The 17,377-nt window shown below is 39.5% G+C and overlaps 1 protein-coding gene across 2 annotated transcripts in view; it reads right to left on the reverse strand.

Moving 5' to 3' along the window:
* ppfia4 (PTPRF interacting protein alpha 4) overlaps nucleotides 1-15,631 on the reverse strand; it is a 642,255-nt gene extending 626,624 nt beyond the window's left edge. For both annotated transcript variants that reach the window (XM_059653442.1, XM_048553122.2), the window contains exon 1: nucleotides 15,172-15,631. In XM_059653442.1, coding sequence (XP_059509425.1) covers nucleotides 15,172-15,411 — 240 coding nt within the window. In that variant the 5' untranslated portion in view covers nucleotides 15,412-15,631. The remainder of the gene's footprint in view (nucleotides 1-15,171) is intronic.
* Between the last annotated feature and the right edge of the window lie 1,746 nt (nucleotides 15,632-17,377).

Raw genomic sequence — 17,377 nt, forward strand, 5'->3', positions numbered from 1 at the left:
TCAATTTCTCCATATCTTTCCATATTCAATCCAACATTAATTCTAATTTGCACAAGGCAATGTCATACCTAACTGGGCACATATTACTCCTATGTTGATCTTTGCGAACTTTGGAAAAGGCACTGCCCCATGCTTGCCTGCTTGTTTTAAAGTCTTTGTCATTCCTAGTTACACGAACCTCAAAACCTTTCGCATGGTTTTCAAATTTGTCAATGTCTTTGGCCATTACTTGTACAATCTCAGGCAGCTCAATGCGCAAAATTGAGTTTAATGTGAATGTTTTACTCACACCTGAAATTTCAGCACAGCCTTAAGCCACCTGAACTCCAACTGCCTCTCACCTTGATGATATGCTTCCCTTTCACTCAAAAATCCATTTGACATTTGGTTTCAACAACTTTAGCATTATGTAAACAATCAAATGACTAGTTTTATTTTGCAGAGTTCAAGGCAGACAAACATTGATCTCAGCAACCTAACACGTTTTCACCCTGAATACACCTCATCAAGGTCCCACTGCTTGCATGCTGACAAGTTAATTCTGATGACAAGAAAACAAAGAAACTTGCTACTAAAATATCAAAACAAAAATCAAAAGTGCACCAACATTTTCAATCCCGTTCACAATATCTGAACTACTTCAATATTTGTAAACCACAGATGTAACTCCTTTTAAAATAAAAACATTATTAATGCTCACTTTCCAAAATTAGTTATTTTTTCAACTGATGACCTACACTAAATATAGCAACAAAGCAAAATTCATCCACGCGAGGATTTTAGATTTTCAAAGTTTTGTGCCTCATTACGCCACTGATGCCTACCTGCAGTTAAGTTATAATAATGCATCACAAATGAGATCAGAGCTAAACTATGGAGTGCCTTTATTCTAGAATTTCACTTGCCAGTGCCAGAAGCTGCAAGGCAGACAACACCAGTGTCTTTAACATAACTTCGGTACCTTTTACTGTAAAAGCTGTCCGTGTCCACCACCTCCAATTCAAAGATGCCCGCACGCTAGGCATTGATGGAAGAAAGAAACATGATATTCTTGATTCATACCACTACAAAACCAATTACTTATCTACTTGCAAAGGTGATACTTAGTGGATCACTTCAAAATTCAGGTCTCTGACAGGTCTCTGTTTGGTATAATCTTCACACGTGACAGTCCAAACATCTGGATTTTGACCAGCCACTTGGCACGTGATAGTGATATGCAATTTGTGGCTTAAAATTCATTCAGCATACTGACTTATGAATTGTTCACTTCCATATTTATCTTTTACATCATCCAATGCCCACTTGTTACTTTCTTTGACAACCTTGACATGCAACATTTACAAATATCGGTACTGCAATGACAGGCAAACCCTTCTGGCAATGATATGAAATTTATGAAAAAGATTGAAGTATTACAGCTTCTTACAATAGCAGGATATTGTTAATGATAAGCTGTGGTTATAAACAAAAAATTAAATAATGAAAACTTGAAGAAACAGATGATTAAACAGGGATGGAACAAGGGGTTTTTTACAACTATGAAACGTTTTGGAAGAGTAAAAAGTGATAGCTGGCTTTTCTGTTACATTGCATTGGAAACCATGTCAGGATTGACAGGCATCAGGAGTCATCTCAGAATGGTCATTGCACAGGCTGCTATTTGGTCTGTTATGTTCATGCTAGCTCTCTCCAAGTGCAACTCAGCTAATATCATCCAGTCGTGCTGCAATTATTTTCTTCTCCAATAATTACCAAATTCCTTTTTGAAAGCTATGCTTCAATTTGCCTCCACCACACTTCAGGCAGTGTATTCCAGATCTTAAGTGCACACTACATTTAAAAAATCTCACGTTCCTTTGGATGTTTTGACCTCACCTTTAATCAGTTTCCTCCTGTTCTCAACTCTTACACAAGTGGAAAAAAAATTCCCATCCACCCACTCCAGTCTCTTCACGATTTTCCATGCCTCTTATCAAATCTCCCCCAAACATTTTCTTCTTCAATGAGAGCAACCTGGCTTCTCCAATCATACCAAGTAACTGAAGACTCTCATCCCTAGAACCATCTTTTCTGCACCTTCTTTAATTCCTTCACATGAAATTAGTGACACCCAGAATTAGACGAAATTTCTGGTATGGACTAAATCAACATTTTATTGCATGTGGAGCCAGGCAATTAGGGACTGGCAAAAAAAAGGTGGCCGAGCCAGTGATGCACACATCCCTTAAACAAATAAAGTTCTTTGCTCATCTTCTTTGCCTCTGTACTTGAGCCTCTATTCATAAAGTTCAGAAGCAAGTATGGCTTTATTAAACACCTCTCAGCCTATCCTGCCAATTTTAATAATTTGATCAGGTACAATTCTCCTCTCTGCCCATGCCACTTTTAGAACTGTACTTACATTTTTGCCTCACCTAACATAAATGTATGACTTCACACTTCTCTACATTAAATTTATCTGCCACCTGTCCATCCATTCCACCTGCTCGTTGTCTTGAAGTTTATCACTATTCTCTTGTAAAAGATTAAACTGTTTTCCAGAGGTTAAAATTGGAATATTTCATCTTGCTTGTCCTCTGAAGTATAACCAAATTCATAAAGGAATTTGGTATATTTTAAGATGAAAAATTACAATTTGCTGTACAAATGAGGCTCATTGTACTGCACATGGAACTGCAGCATTTAGTTCAGAATAGAGGACATTTGTTCAGGAAAAGTGACACTGAATGTGACAGTGAATGAACAGCACCAAGCTCATGTCGAGGAAGGGATGTATAAAATCTTTCATCTTTTCAGATGCTGGTGAGGTCATCTGAGCTCTGAGTAGAGCAGAACATTTTGTTGCAAGTTTAGAATACAGGATGGTCAGGCCAGCAAAAATCAGACTCGCCTCAAATGCAGTTAGCAAATTAAAGAAATCCAATTAATTATGAGTGAAAACAAATCATTATCACCAATTCTGCTGTGAGTTTGCAGAAATTGTTCAAAAACAAAAAGGGGATAAATAAAGGCTTCAAATTAAGTTATTAAAAACACCAAGGTAACATTCACAATTGCTCAGCCTTCAGCTGTAGGCAAATTGGGATTAACATGCTCTACAGCTCCATCTGCTGGTACAACTGAACCAGCAATCGTTTCCTTAAGCATTCTCAACCATCGGATCCAGAGAGTTCTATTCCTGGCACTTGAGGGAATAAACAACATTCCAGGGAAATAATGGTCTTTAGAATGTTCATTGTAGGGGATAGAGTCCTGCATAATATTTCCCAAGAAAACCTTCAAGACACTGAGTCTCCTCGGAAGAGGCTGAAGATAATTTTATGTCTGCGCAATCCAGGAGACAAAAGACGAGTTTGGTGATATCTCGGTGTGTCTTCAAGGACATTGCGGTGCCTACCGGCACCACCTTACCAAGACCTTGGTTTCTGATAAACATCAGTGCCCAGAGATAAATAGAGGCCAGAGGCACAAAGAACAAGGGAAGACTGATAATATTTCAATGCAAGAGGCCTAACTGACAAGACAAATGATTTCAGGGCACGGGTGGAAACGAGGGGGTGGAATTTCATATCTATTATAGAAACATTGCTCAGGGAAAGGCAAGGCTAGCAGCTTCTTGTTCCGGGTATAGATGTGATTACAAGAATAGAAAGGGGGAGGGTGGAGCATTTTTGGTTAAGGATAACATTATTGTTGTACTTGGGGAGGGAGGAAATTCCTGGGAGTACATCAGATGAAGTGATTTCAGTTGAACTCAGAAATAAGGGATGATCACCATATTGGGATTGTACTATAGCCTCCCCCAACTCAACCCACTTAAAATTAGCAGGCAATTGAGATCTCATTATAAATTTGCTTCTCAGCTATCTGTAAGAATAATAGGATTGTAATAGTAGGAAATTTTAACTTTCCAAAATATTGACTGCGACTGCCAAAATGTTAAGGGCTTGAACAGAAAGGAATTTGTTAGGAATGCACAAAAAAAATTTCCTGTTCAGTATGTGGATGGACGTACCTAGTAGAAAAGGAGCAAAGTTCTCTCTTGGGAAAATAGGGCAAGTGACCGATGTGTCATTGGAGGAGCACCTAGGGGCCAGAGATCATAATTCTATTTGTTTTAAAAGGGATATGGAAAAAAGATTGATTGGGAGAGGCGATTCCAAGAAAAGGAATGGTTGGAAAATGGCAGGCCTTTAAAAAAAAACAGATAATAGGAGTCTAGAGACCATATGTTCCTGTTAGTGTGAAGGGCAAGGCTGGCAGATGCAGGGAATGCCGAATGACTAGAGAAGTTGAGGCTCTGGTCAAGAGAAAGGAGGCATATATCAGGTATAAACAGCTGGAATCAAGTGAATGGGCCAAATGTTGGCAAATAGGACTAGATTAATTTCGGATATCTGGTCAGCATGGACAGGTTGAACCGCAAGGTATGTTTCCATGCTGTACAGCTGCATGATTTGCAATATTGACAAACCTATTCATCAAACTAGACGGGAAATTCTTATCAAGCACAACCCATCAGCTATCATAAGAAATCAAAATTATTAAGAATTTTAGCATTACAAGTCCCATTCAAAATATTTACTGAGAAATTCAAATTGGGCATCCTGATTCATAGATTTGTTGAATTATATGCAGAGAAATGATATGTACTACTTCCATCAGTGTCTGACACCCAATATATCCAAACCTCTCCTGGTCCACTTTACATTCTTTGTAGCCTACAAATATGAATTTAGTTCTGCACAACATTACTTTAAAAATTCTAGGGATTATAACAGGGACAATCCCAAGTACAAGTTAGGCGTGAGGGAAGAGGAAAAAAATATTAACTTGGTTGGGACAGCTTTCACTTTGCACAACAAGTTAAATAGGTAGAAGCACATATTCAACTCAAAGTTTGAAGTATTAGCTATTATTTGAGTTTGAGTTTGAATTTGAATTATTGTTGTCACACGTACCATGGCAGTGGAAAGTGTTGCTTTGTGTGCTATACAGGCAGATAGTACCATACAGAATGCAGTGTTACAGCCACAGAGAAGGTGCAGAGAGAGAGGCAGGGATCCAAGTTAACATTTGAGAGATCTGTTCAATAGTCTGATAACAGCAGGCAAGAAGCTAATCTTGAATCTGTTTGTACGTATATTCAAAATTTTATATCTTTTGCCCGACAGAAGGAGGGTCAGAGAGTTTCATGGGGTGATAGGGGTCATTATGTAGATTGCTTATGAATATGTACCTACACATAATGTAGTTGGGAGTGAAAAGGATCTTTCAAAAGGACAGAGATAATGGGAACTGCAGATGCTGGAGATTCCAAGATAATAAAATGTGAGGCTGGATGAACACAGCAGGCCAAGCAGCATCTCAGGAGCACAAAAGCAGTCGCAAACCATTTCCACTCTCCCTCCCATTCTCTTGATGACATGTCCATCATGGGCCTCCTGCACTGCCACAATGATGCCACCCGAAGGTTGCAGGAACAGCAACTCATATTCCGCCTGGGAACCCTGCAGCCATATGGCATCAATGTGGACTTCACCAGTTTCAAAATCTCCCCTTCCCCTACTGCATCCCTCAACCAGCCCAGTTCGTCCCCTCCCCCCACTGCACCACACAACCAGCCCAGCTCTTCCCCCCCACCCACTGCATCCCAAAACCAGTCCAACCTGTCTCTGCCTCCCTAACCGGTTCTTCCTCCCACCCCAAGCCGCACCCCCCGCTACCTATTAACCTCATCCCACCTCCTTGACCTGTCCGTCTCCCCTGGACTGACCTATCCCCTCCCTACCTCCCCACCTACACTCTCTCCACCTATCTTCTTTACTCTCCATCTTCGGTCCGCCTCCCCCTCTCTCCCTATTTATTCCAGTTCCCTCCCCCCATCCCCCTCTCCGATGAAGGGTCTAGGCCCGAAACGTCAGCTTTTGTGCTCCTGAGATGCTGCTTGGCCTGCTGTGTTCATCCAGCCTCACATTTTATTATTTCAAAAGGACAGAGTAGCCGGGTTGAGATACATATTACAGAAAGCAGAATTACAGCAATGAAACAGGGTCCACAAGTGGCTGTAAAAGGTCTAAGTTCCTTTTAGCTTGTTGAGTCAAAGAGAAGATGTACAAAATTCAGAGAAGAGTGCAGAATTAATGTGCTCGGAAATAGGCTACACTAGATTTTTGAGATTGTTAAATAGTTTGTATTACTTCAGATGACAGTAATATGACTGAATCTGTTACTAAGTTTGACAGATGGAGGGACAGATGAGAGGTTTAAAATTACACAAAATAAACTGTGAAGAACAAGAAATTAATTAATTGAGCTGAGAGCTAGGGGTAAGGCAAACCTGCAACCAAAACAAACCTAAAAACATACTGAATAAGTAAAGGCATAACACCAAAAAACAGTGCATATCCTTAAAAGGACAAAGGTTCACACAATTAAGCAATGTTGCTCAGGAATTAATGTAAGCCACATCTTCAAGCTAAAAACAGCTGACACATGCAAAGAAAAATGGAAATTCAGTGAACTGGACTAATAGAGATAACACCATTGCATCTCGCAAAAGCTTGCCTCACCATTCTATAAGGTTGTAGCTAATTTTCAGCCTGCACTACACCTACCAATACTATCTCTTTTGATTCCAAATATCCAACAATCTGTTCACCTTTGACTAAAATTGATAGAGCAACTCTTCACAGTAGTCAATTCAAAAGATTCCCAAACTGAGGGAGGAAATATTTTATCTAAAGTCTAAATGACTGACCTGTCATTGTGAGACTGTGATTTCTAGTACTCAACTCCCCAGCCCACAATAAAAATAAAACATCCACATACAATAAAAAAGCACGGATAAAACTCATCTATATAGTTCATTTAAAAAAGGTCCCAAGGTAATCTAACAATAAGATTTATCAATAAAGGCACTTCTTATTCTGACATAAAAAAGGAGTATCAAGATGGATGATGATCGGCTTTATTAATAGTGATAGTAGGAACTGCAAATGCTGGAGAATCTGAGATAACAAGGTGTGGAGCTGGATGAACACAGCAGGCCAAGCAGCAGAGGGGCAGAAAGGCTGAGGTTTCAGGCCTAGACCCTTCTTCAGAAATGGGGGAGGGGGAAGGGGATTCTGAAATAAATAGGGAGAGAGGGGGAGGTGGATAGAAGATGTATAGAGAAGAAGATAGGTGGAGAGGAGACGGACAGGTCAAAGAGGCGAGGATGGAGCCAGTAAAGGTGAGCGTAGGTGGAGAGGTAGGGAGGAGATAGATCAGTCCAGGGAGGACGGACAGGTCAACGGTGTGGGATGAGGTTAGTAGATTGGAGATGGGGGTGTTTGAGTGCGAGGAGGGGATAGTGGGAGGAAGGACAGGTTAGGGAAGCGAGCACGAGCTTGGCTGGTTTTGGGATGCGATAGGGGGAGGGGAGATTTTGAAGCTTGTGAAGTCCACATTGATACCATTGTGCTGCAGGGCTCCCAAGCAGAATATGAGTTTCTGTTCCTGCAACCTTCAGGTAGCATTGTTGTGGCACTGCAGGAAGCTTGATTAATAGGGTAGGTTTTCAAGGAGGATCTGAGGAAGGGAGGGAAAAGGGGAGACAAGGAATGTATTTCAGAGTTGAAGGCCCAGTCAAATGACTGATAATTTTGATGCAACTAAAATAAACAACAATAAGAGGCACAAATCTGAAACCTCAAAGGCCTTAAAGGCTGGAGGAGGCTTGGAAAATTAATGGCAAGGCAAAAAAGCCATCTCAATGTCAAACAACACCACAGTCTTTGTCACATAAAGGAACAGTGGAAAGGGAACAATTTGTGCTACAGCTCAAAGGTAAAATTTTTGCTCATCGAGTACTGAATGTCAGACAACTGACAAATGAGAGGCAGCAGAGGGTCTAAAGAAGCTGCAAAACTGAAAGCTATTGACATATGTGGAAGATGTTGTCTTTTTGGTACAGTGCTTTCTCCCTACACAGCTACCATAGTAATAGGGGAAAAAGGTAATAAAGATATGCTCAATAAACTAAATCTATAGCAAAAGTCTTTATAAATACTGAGTAGTAAACACAGGTGCAGACCAGCTAAATGGGCAGTGAGGAAATGTCAAACCTGTTAAAAACACTTTGTATTCATTTTTATGTTGGAAAAAGAACACAAAAATAATTCAAAGAAGGTAAATATATAAGCTGGTGACAGTTGAACCTGGGACTCCTGTTCATCCAATTATTTTTATACACTGAAGTGCTATCACATACAATTGAATGGCATTTACCACCAAATCACCTGTGGGATTTTTCACCAATTAGCGACTATTAAATCATCCAGGTTTCTAACTGCTCAATTTAAGTTCATGGGTTGACAGTAAATTCTTCAGGTCCTAGAAAGATATGAGCAAAGAATTTGTTGCTGCAGTGTTCACCCAACATCCAGAATTAGGAACTGCCTTTGGATTAGAAGGCTACAAATGTTATGCTGATTTTCAAAAGGAGTTTGGAAAATCCTCAGTACCTGAAGAACCATCAATTAAATATTAATTGAGAAAGTTGCAGAAATCTCTCAGAAGAAACAGAACAAGTATAAGCTGATTTAAGAGTCAGCATTGAATTATTTATTAAATGGTAAATCCTGGTTAATTAATCCAGTCAAGTTTTTTTTTGACTAGGTGCTTAATATGGTAGGTAAATAAAAATTTAAATGTGCAGTCGATATGGGTTTCCAAAAAGCCCAAGAGAATCACAAAACAAGAAAATCAAAAGTTTGCAATTGAATATTACATGATAACTTGGGTTCGTTATGGTTAAGAAATTGGTAGAAAGTAGGGAAGAGATAGACAGGATTATAATGTCTCCTGAGATCTACACAGTTCTCAGCTTTTTAACATCTAAGCTTGTGGAGAGTCATAACTAATTTGCAAATGACATTAATTTAGAGCACACAGTAGTAAGTGGAATCAGGAAGTTAAGGAAAATGGGTTAATTAAAATGATGCAATGTCAGGAAATGCAAGGTCATCCAGATATTGAAGGTTTTCTAAATGAGCAGACAAGGACCTGTGGAGAGAGAGAGAAGTTTGATCTTTTCGTTCGTCTGGACCATCACAACAGCACTCAAACTTGGTCTCTTATCTCGAGGCCTGGAATAACAAGGTCAGGAAACACTACTTCAGTAGCATGGATCCCAAGGTAGCCCTCAACTGGATGAGTTATTTAATTACTACCTTGCTCTTATTCCACACCATGCAATTTTTTTTCAATGCTTTAAGTATTTATATAATTGTCATTTGAAAATTGTTGACCTTGCTGCCTTCCATCACCACAAGTCGTGATCATACTGGCCGCATAAAACATCTTTTCTCCCAACATCTCTGGTTCTTTTGACAACTACCTTAAATCTGTGTCGATCTCCAGACCACTGAAAAGTATTTGTTCTGTTTTACTCTATTAAACTCCTCACGATTTGAATGCCTTAAACATCTCCTTGATCTTCAAAGCTTCAAGAAGATCCTCAGATACTCTGGTCTCTCCACATAATCAGAAAGTAAAATGGTAAGCTAAATACTATGTTAAGTCTCCTGTGTCTGCTCCAAAGCCTAGCTGTCCTTCGTAAAGTAGTGCCCAGAATTAATCACAATATTCCACCCAGAGCTAAATCACTGTTGAAAAGGTTTAGTATAACTTTAAGAAAGAGACAAAACAATGTCTGAAGTCGGGGATTCTGTGACTTTTTGAGCTGTCTTTTCAAGTTGCGCTGCTTTATTCAAGAATTTTGGAAATTAAGCCGCACCTGTCTCTTTGCACCTTGATCAAAACTATCATTTAGTTAAGTTTACCCTATCATAAAACAAGTCAGTCATTTTTCTGACTGTTTCTGTTCATATGCTTCCCAGGTCTGCTGTTATTTGTCTCACTCTTTGCTGCACAAGACTGAAAATATCACTTCAGATTGTACAGAGTAATAAAAACAATAAAACTAGTCCTGTGTATCAATATCATAGCAAAACAAACTTATTTCCCCCCTCAGACATAGTGAAGGGAATCAAACAAGTTACATTTGCATAATTCTAGAATTGATCTGAATTCAGCTGAATGATGCCTTCTGAACGAAAGGAACAGAGGAGAAAGAAAGCATATAAAAATTTATAGTACTAAATTTTCATCTCAATATTCAAATACAGAGGAAAGTAAATACGTAATTAGGATATTCAACTGTCAGGAACTAGCAAAATTCAATTCCAAGCTCAGCAAAAAGAAAGGAATAATTCAACTGAAAATAAACAAAAATGCTGAAAAACTGAACATCCGTGAAGAGAAACAGAGTTAGCCTACAATGACGACAAACAAAAAGGAGCAGGAATAGGCTATTCAGCCCCTCAAGCTTACTCCACCAGTCAATATAATCATGGCTGATGTAACATTCCACTTTCCAGCATTTCCCCCATAACTCTTTCTTCTTCCTACTGATCATGAACCTAACTTAGTTTTAAACGTACACAAGGGTTCTGTCCCGACAATTCTCTGTGGCAAGGAACTTCAAAGACCGTCAACACTCCGACAGAAGAAATTCCTCATCTCAATGGTAAATTGGCACGTCATTATCCTGAAACTACACCCTCCAGTCCTAAACTCTTCTGTGAGGGGAAATGTCCTGTCAGCATTTACCCTATCAACCCTCTAAAGAATCTTATATTTCAAAAAGATCACACTTCATTCTTCTGAACTCCAGTGAGCCAAGTCCCATTCAGTTTGATCTTTGCTCATAGGACAATCTCTCTATTACAGGGATCATTCTAATGAAGTTTCTTTGAACTGTCTCCAATGAAATGATATCTTTCCTTAAGTGGACCAAAACTGCTCACAATACTCTCAATCTGGTGTCACCAGCTCCTTGCACAGTTGCAGTAAGACTCCACCACTCATATTCTAACTCCTTTGAAATAAGAACAAACATTCCTCGCTAGCAAAGCACATAATCCTCAACAGTAAAATAAAAGATGACTTGCTAAAACTGAATAACTTACAGTAACACATTTGAAATGCAAAACATGACGACAATGCAGGTTTTTATTCAGTGACAGATAAACAATGATATGGCAACTCATTAATATCAATATTTACAAGTGCAGACGTTTTACTGATGTTATTATGAATCCTGTTTGTCACTGGAAATTCAAGTTGCACATTTTCCCACAAGTTTTGATTTACGACATGCATCTTACATTAGGCCCACAAATCACCGTATGAGCACAAGGTCACCAGGTCTAACACTATTCTAAACTACTTCAAAATGTTTTAATTTCTCTGTTTTAAAAAAGAAGCATGATCATTCTTAGCACAGACATATCCACAATTTCCGTATTCAGGAACTGAAATCAACACATGTACGTTTAAATTTTGAACATTTACGATTGGAATGGTTGCTCAGGAGAAGAGATCTTTTCTGAATTTAGGAAACTCTATGTAGTAAAGGTGCTCAAAGCATCCTATTTAGGGACTTGATCTGGTTTGGTAAAAGTATCTCCCTCCAATCTTCTGATGCATTCTGACATGTTAAACAAACATGTACCTTCACAAAACTAAACCAAAATCTTTCTGCCTCAATTCTCAAATCCAAAATTCCAAGAATTAAAAAATCTATACCCTTATCACAAAATGTAATACCTTAGTATTAAGCAATAAGGCCTCTCTCCTCACATTTCTTTTCACTGTTCAGTAATTTAGTAATTTCTAAGTTCTGAAAACCTCTCATCTTTAACATTCACCATTTTCTGTACTGCCATCTCTTAACTTCTCAGCCAACTGTAATACACATCAGTATGTCCTTCTATCCTACCAACTGCCAAGGTTTGAGGTCACTTCCTAAAAATCACATTGCTCAGTAAGGTTTGTCACTTTGATAATAGTTTCTACACTTCTTGTTGTGAGCAACCAAAAAGAAATATTCTGCTTGATGCAATAAATTTCTTGCTGTGTATTCACAAACTCATTTATAGGCATAAGGTCATCTTCCTTTGATTCTACAAGTATGGAGTGTACCTCATTACCCTGGAAGGGGAAGGTGTGTCAAAAATGTAAACAATAGGTGAAGTTAGCTCTTTCTAATGACCATTTGACATTAATAGCAGCATGTACATTTTAGTACTATCAATGCGTGTCTGGTATGGTCGTCGCAAATATTAAAGAAACCTTTATCATGTGAAATCAGCCATGGGATTCTCTACTAAACTCAAAAAGACCTAAGACAGTCACCTTTGGTCCTGAAAAGTAGCAATTCATCCCAGATTATCATAGCATATGCTATCTGAAAAAAAAAAGGAAGCAGTGAAATTCGTAGTGTTATGATATGACCATACCATACCCAACAAGTGTATTAGCCACTAACAGGATTCTGCTGCCAAGCCAAAAAAGACATTCTGCCTTCTATACAAAATTAGTCATGTGGTATATGTACTTCAGTGCTTGCATGACGCTAAATAAATATGCAAGCCAATGTGTTCAAAGGCTGGTGGATCATGTGACACTGCACGTCACTTCAACTGTTCAGAACTCATGAGGTACTGACCATACCCAATGAGCCAATGCTTACAAATTTCAAAGCACAATGTCGAACATTAGATGCAATTCTATGACGGGACAGCATTTGCTTAATAATTCTGAGTGGGCAAAGCAACAGGCTGAAAACCTGTCTAGGACTGATCAGCCTCATTGCGCTTCCCTTGCAAGTATTAGAAGCTACACATATTAATACACAGCTTCTATTCTTTCAACTGATTAAAATAGGTGACAATGCTTTGTCAAGAGTCAACCCACTTAGTTTAAAATGTAAACAAAGCTTGGGAATTATGTCAGTTATCATTAACTGGTATATTCTCCATGACAAAGTTCTCGAGTCCACTTGCATGAGAGGCAGCTGCTTGGCAATCTAAATGTTAATTTCCCTTGACATGGTATTTTTGCAAATTCCCCTGATGAGTGCAATACGAAAAGCTTAAACAAAATATATTTATTTCAGCAATATTAAAAAGTTTTTACTGCTCAAAGGCTACCTACATGATAGTCATATTTTAATCCTGATACAAACATACAGAGTATTGAGGAACATTGTGACATGAATCAAAACCAGAATTTTTCTTTGAAGGGAGAGGTGGTCAGCAATGGGGAGAAGCAGTAGGGGAATAGGAGGACAGACAGGAAAATACAGTCAAGACAAACTTGATCATAAAATAGATAGCTGTCGAGATGGAAATACGCATAAGCATAGGGGTTAGAAACCAGAATTAAACATACGGGTTTCCACTCATTCACGTCGATATGCATAAATGTGAATAAGAGGCATTAGAAACAAGATCCTGGAACTGGAAACTAATGCAGCAGCAGGGAACTGTGATGTGTTAGGAACACAAAGAACTTGGCTCAAAACAGAGCATTAAATTGAACATAAATGTTCAAGATTGTGAACCAAAATACTGTGGTATAAAGGTAGCTGTTTTCCCATCTGTTGAATCTTTATAGTTTCCTTTGACTTCCTCAAATTATTTTAAATGTAATTCCCAGGACTGTCTGCTTCTGAACAGAAGTATCTGAGATCCTTAATTGCACTGAATCAACTTAAGCTTGTCACAAATTTATATCCAGATTTTCTTCCTGTTTTTCTTTTAAGGAAAAGATATCCATGTTCATCAAGTGGCATGTTTGGTAGAGTTCCACTGGGTATGCAGGTGACTGTTAAAGCCTATAATTCCAAAGTTCCACTGCTAATATGGCAATATCATAGATGATTAAGTTTTGGATGAGCTGCTGTCTTGGGAATGTATCACAGAATCAGCTAAAGGCATTACCCTTTAGGAAATTTATGTTGAGCATTCTCCCTTGTAAACTCTTGGAGAACAGTTTCAGATCATTTTCCGTGCTGTGTTCATCCTCTGATGAATCCTGTGCAAGTGAACAATGTGCCAGTTTCATAGACAACAATCAAGTGATGGAAAAGAAAGAGAGGCTTTTTTTTCATCCAAGCCCATGAATGGACACATTGGTGTAACACAGTTTATATAACCTGTAACGTTCTAACCTGACAACTCAGTCCCAAATATTCATGATTTTCCATATTAAATCTTTATTGCTCTAGTTTTGTGTAATTGGTTTTATTGTATTATAGGCTCATTCCTCAGTTAGTATTTCTTTTCCATGACATGAGACATCAGGGATTCATTGTAAACACGGTACTCCACGTCAAAATGACATCCTAACAGGTTGCTTTCAATAAAACAATCCTTTACAAAATACCTCTTGCCCAACAAAAAGTCTTAATATTGTTGAAAATAAAAAATAAAAATAAGCTTTTTTACAGTCTATTGATATTAGGCTCATTTCCCATCTGAAATGCATAGTAAATATTTCATTACATACATTTTTATATATACACACTAACAGCACTGCAATATAAATCAATAGACTAAGCCTTTACTTTTTTCACACAGATACACAAATAATCAATTCAAACCTTGAGTGAAAACAATAAAGAATATTTAAATTTCTGAATCTACACAAGTGAAATTTGAACATAAATTTAAAGGAAACGATGATTTGTAGCATTCACAAACAAATCTTGTTCTGCTTCCAGCCCCCTGGTGGCAGCGTGAAGACGTGCTCCCGACAGGTATTTAATAGTTCAAAAACCGCTCGGTCGAGTCCCTTCGGTTCACTTACTTACCTGAAGGCAGGTGCAAGACACAACGGACTGCCTTTTGAGATTCCTACACTGATCTTAAAAAAAACCCAATTACTCTTTGGCTCTCTTACAAGTCACCTACAAATCCGTTCCCACTGACCAGAGAGTCGAGTTTCAAGGAGAAAAAAGGTGTGTAATTACCTATAAGATAAGCTGAACGCATTCGCTAAATATTCGGATCGATCACTGATGGCCCCATATTGCTCACACACGGTGTACTGCAACACAGCATCATTTCAGTGTTATATAATGAGGCAATGCACAAATAACAAAAGAACTCCCTTGCGGACCCTGCACCAAGTTGCCATCCCATAACGCTGCAACTCCTCCCCCTGTTGTGGCTGGTGAATTAGACATTTTTCCCCCCAAAAGTAAAACTAAGTGAACTGCCATCGAAGGTGGCGGTGGCAGCTGCAGCAATAAAGCCGCCGGCCCTGGACCGTTACCTGGGGTAAAGCTGAATTCAACTGGCGCTGCAGCAGATCCCTCTCGTGGGCCACCTCTTGCATCTTCTCCTGAGTGAGGGACAAAGTTTCCTGCGTCTCCCGCAGGGTCTCCATCAGTTTGTCCCGCTCGTCCAGCATGTTCACCATCAGCTGCTCGAAATTGGCGTCCTCCGCCCCGTTCTGGGACCCCCTCTGGGTGAGGGTGTCCTCGCTGATGGTGGGCATCACTTCGCACATCATCCTCCCTCAACGACCCCGCTCCTCCTCCGCCACACAGAAGCGCGCACACACACACAGACAGAAACAAAATCAAATACTGGCTGTTTAAGAAAAATATCACAGTATTGATAATCGGAACGACTCCGTCAATACGAATTAAACCGGTTCTTCAATTCAGCTTCAGCGTTCACTCCAAGCACCGGGAGCAACGCTCGCGCTGACCCACGATTCAGCCGACGGCCACTGCGCCTGCGTGCTGCTTCACACGCCACCAAAAGCCGGCAATGCGTCACCGCGATGCTCTGCGCAGACTCGGTAATGACCCCACCCCCCCGGACACATTCCTCGCCCTGCCCAACAGCCGCCAGGCTCCACCTCCTCCTCCCACCGACCCCGAGTCCTAGACCCGGCCCACCACGTCCTCTCCCCGCCCCCATCGTCGGCCTAGCCCCGCCTCTTCCTTCTCTCCCCGCCCACTTTTCTTCCCTCTTATCGAGTTTACCTGATATTCTCTCAAGCTGTTTAGAAGTGTTTATAGGACACCTCTAGACCAGATGGGACTTGAATTCCAGCTTCCTGGTTCGTAGGTAGGGACTCTGCCGCTGTACCACAACAGCCACATCAGGGGAAATTTTGGATTTGTTTTGACGTGCTTGACTCAACCTGCAGAGAAATCTTATGCACGTATTTTTGAATCAACCTGCGCAGAAGTGTTTCACACCTCTGAAGCGGGTGAGATTTGAACTCAGGCCTCCTGGCCCAGAGGGAGGGACACACTCAGTATGCTGGAAAATTAGCTGTAGGGGAGCTTTTACTCTGAGACGGTTGTTTAAACCCTTAATGAGGCACGCTGAATAAATAATATCAGAGTAAAAGATCATTTAGTATCAGTGGTACAAATAGATGGTATTCGGTTTAACACCACTGGGTTGGAGGCAGAGAAACCTGAGTCAGTGACAACTGTGACAAAACGTAAGTAAGGTAATTCCAAAGGAATGAGGGCAGAGTTAACTGGAATGGAATCAGAAAGCAGTTTCGCAGCAAAGATGGTTAGGAAACAATGACAAATGTTCAATAAGACATTTCATAATTCACAATAAAGATATAGCCCCACGAGAAAGAAAGATTGCAGAAAGGTTAATCAGAGAAATTAAGGATAGCATCAAATTGAAAGAAAAAGCATACAATTTGGCACAGATTCATAGTAAGCAAGAGACTGAAAAGATTTCAAAATGAATTGAAAAAGGAACATAAACTCTGAGGGTAAACTAATATAGTAATTTTGAGATCAACAACAAAAGTTTCTTTAAGTATATAAAAAGAAAGCGAGAGATCAAAGTGAACTTTGGCCCATTAGTGAAGAAGGCTGAATAATTTGTAATGGGGAACCGAGAAATGGCAGGGGAATGCAATAAAAATTTTACGTCGGTCTTCATAATAGTAGACACAAATACCATTCCAAAAGATACTAAAAAGTGGGAAAGAAATAAACACAACAACTATCTCTGGAGAAAATGGACCAGAGAAGTTAATGGGGTTAAAGGCCATTAAGTTCCATGGATCTGATAGGATGCATCCCAGGATATTAAAGCAAATAGCTATAAATACAGTGGATAGTCTTGTTGTAACCTGCCATATCCTTAGATTCTGAAAAAGTCTTGGACGATTGGAAAACTGATGGCTTTCAACCTTTATTCAGAAAGGGAAGTAGACAAAAACAGGTAAGTACTGTATAGATCAGTTAACTAAATGTCTGGCATTGGGAAAATGTTCCTTTACAAAGGAGAGCATTAGAACCACATAATGTCATCAAGCAGAGACAGTATGGCTTCATTGAAGGGGAAATTTATTAGAATTCATTGAAGATGTAACCAGCATGATGCATAAAGGTAAAATAGTAGACAATTTATTTGAATATCCAAAAGGCATTGATAAGGTACCATATGTTAAGCTGTTTATTAAGAGAAGGGCTCATGGTGTCGATGGT

This window comes from Stegostoma tigrinum, chromosome 21 (genome assembly GCF_030684315.1).
Source record: "Stegostoma tigrinum isolate sSteTig4 chromosome 21, sSteTig4.hap1, whole genome shotgun sequence".
Lineage (NCBI taxonomy): Eukaryota > Metazoa > Chordata > Chondrichthyes > Orectolobiformes > Stegostomatidae > Stegostoma > Stegostoma tigrinum.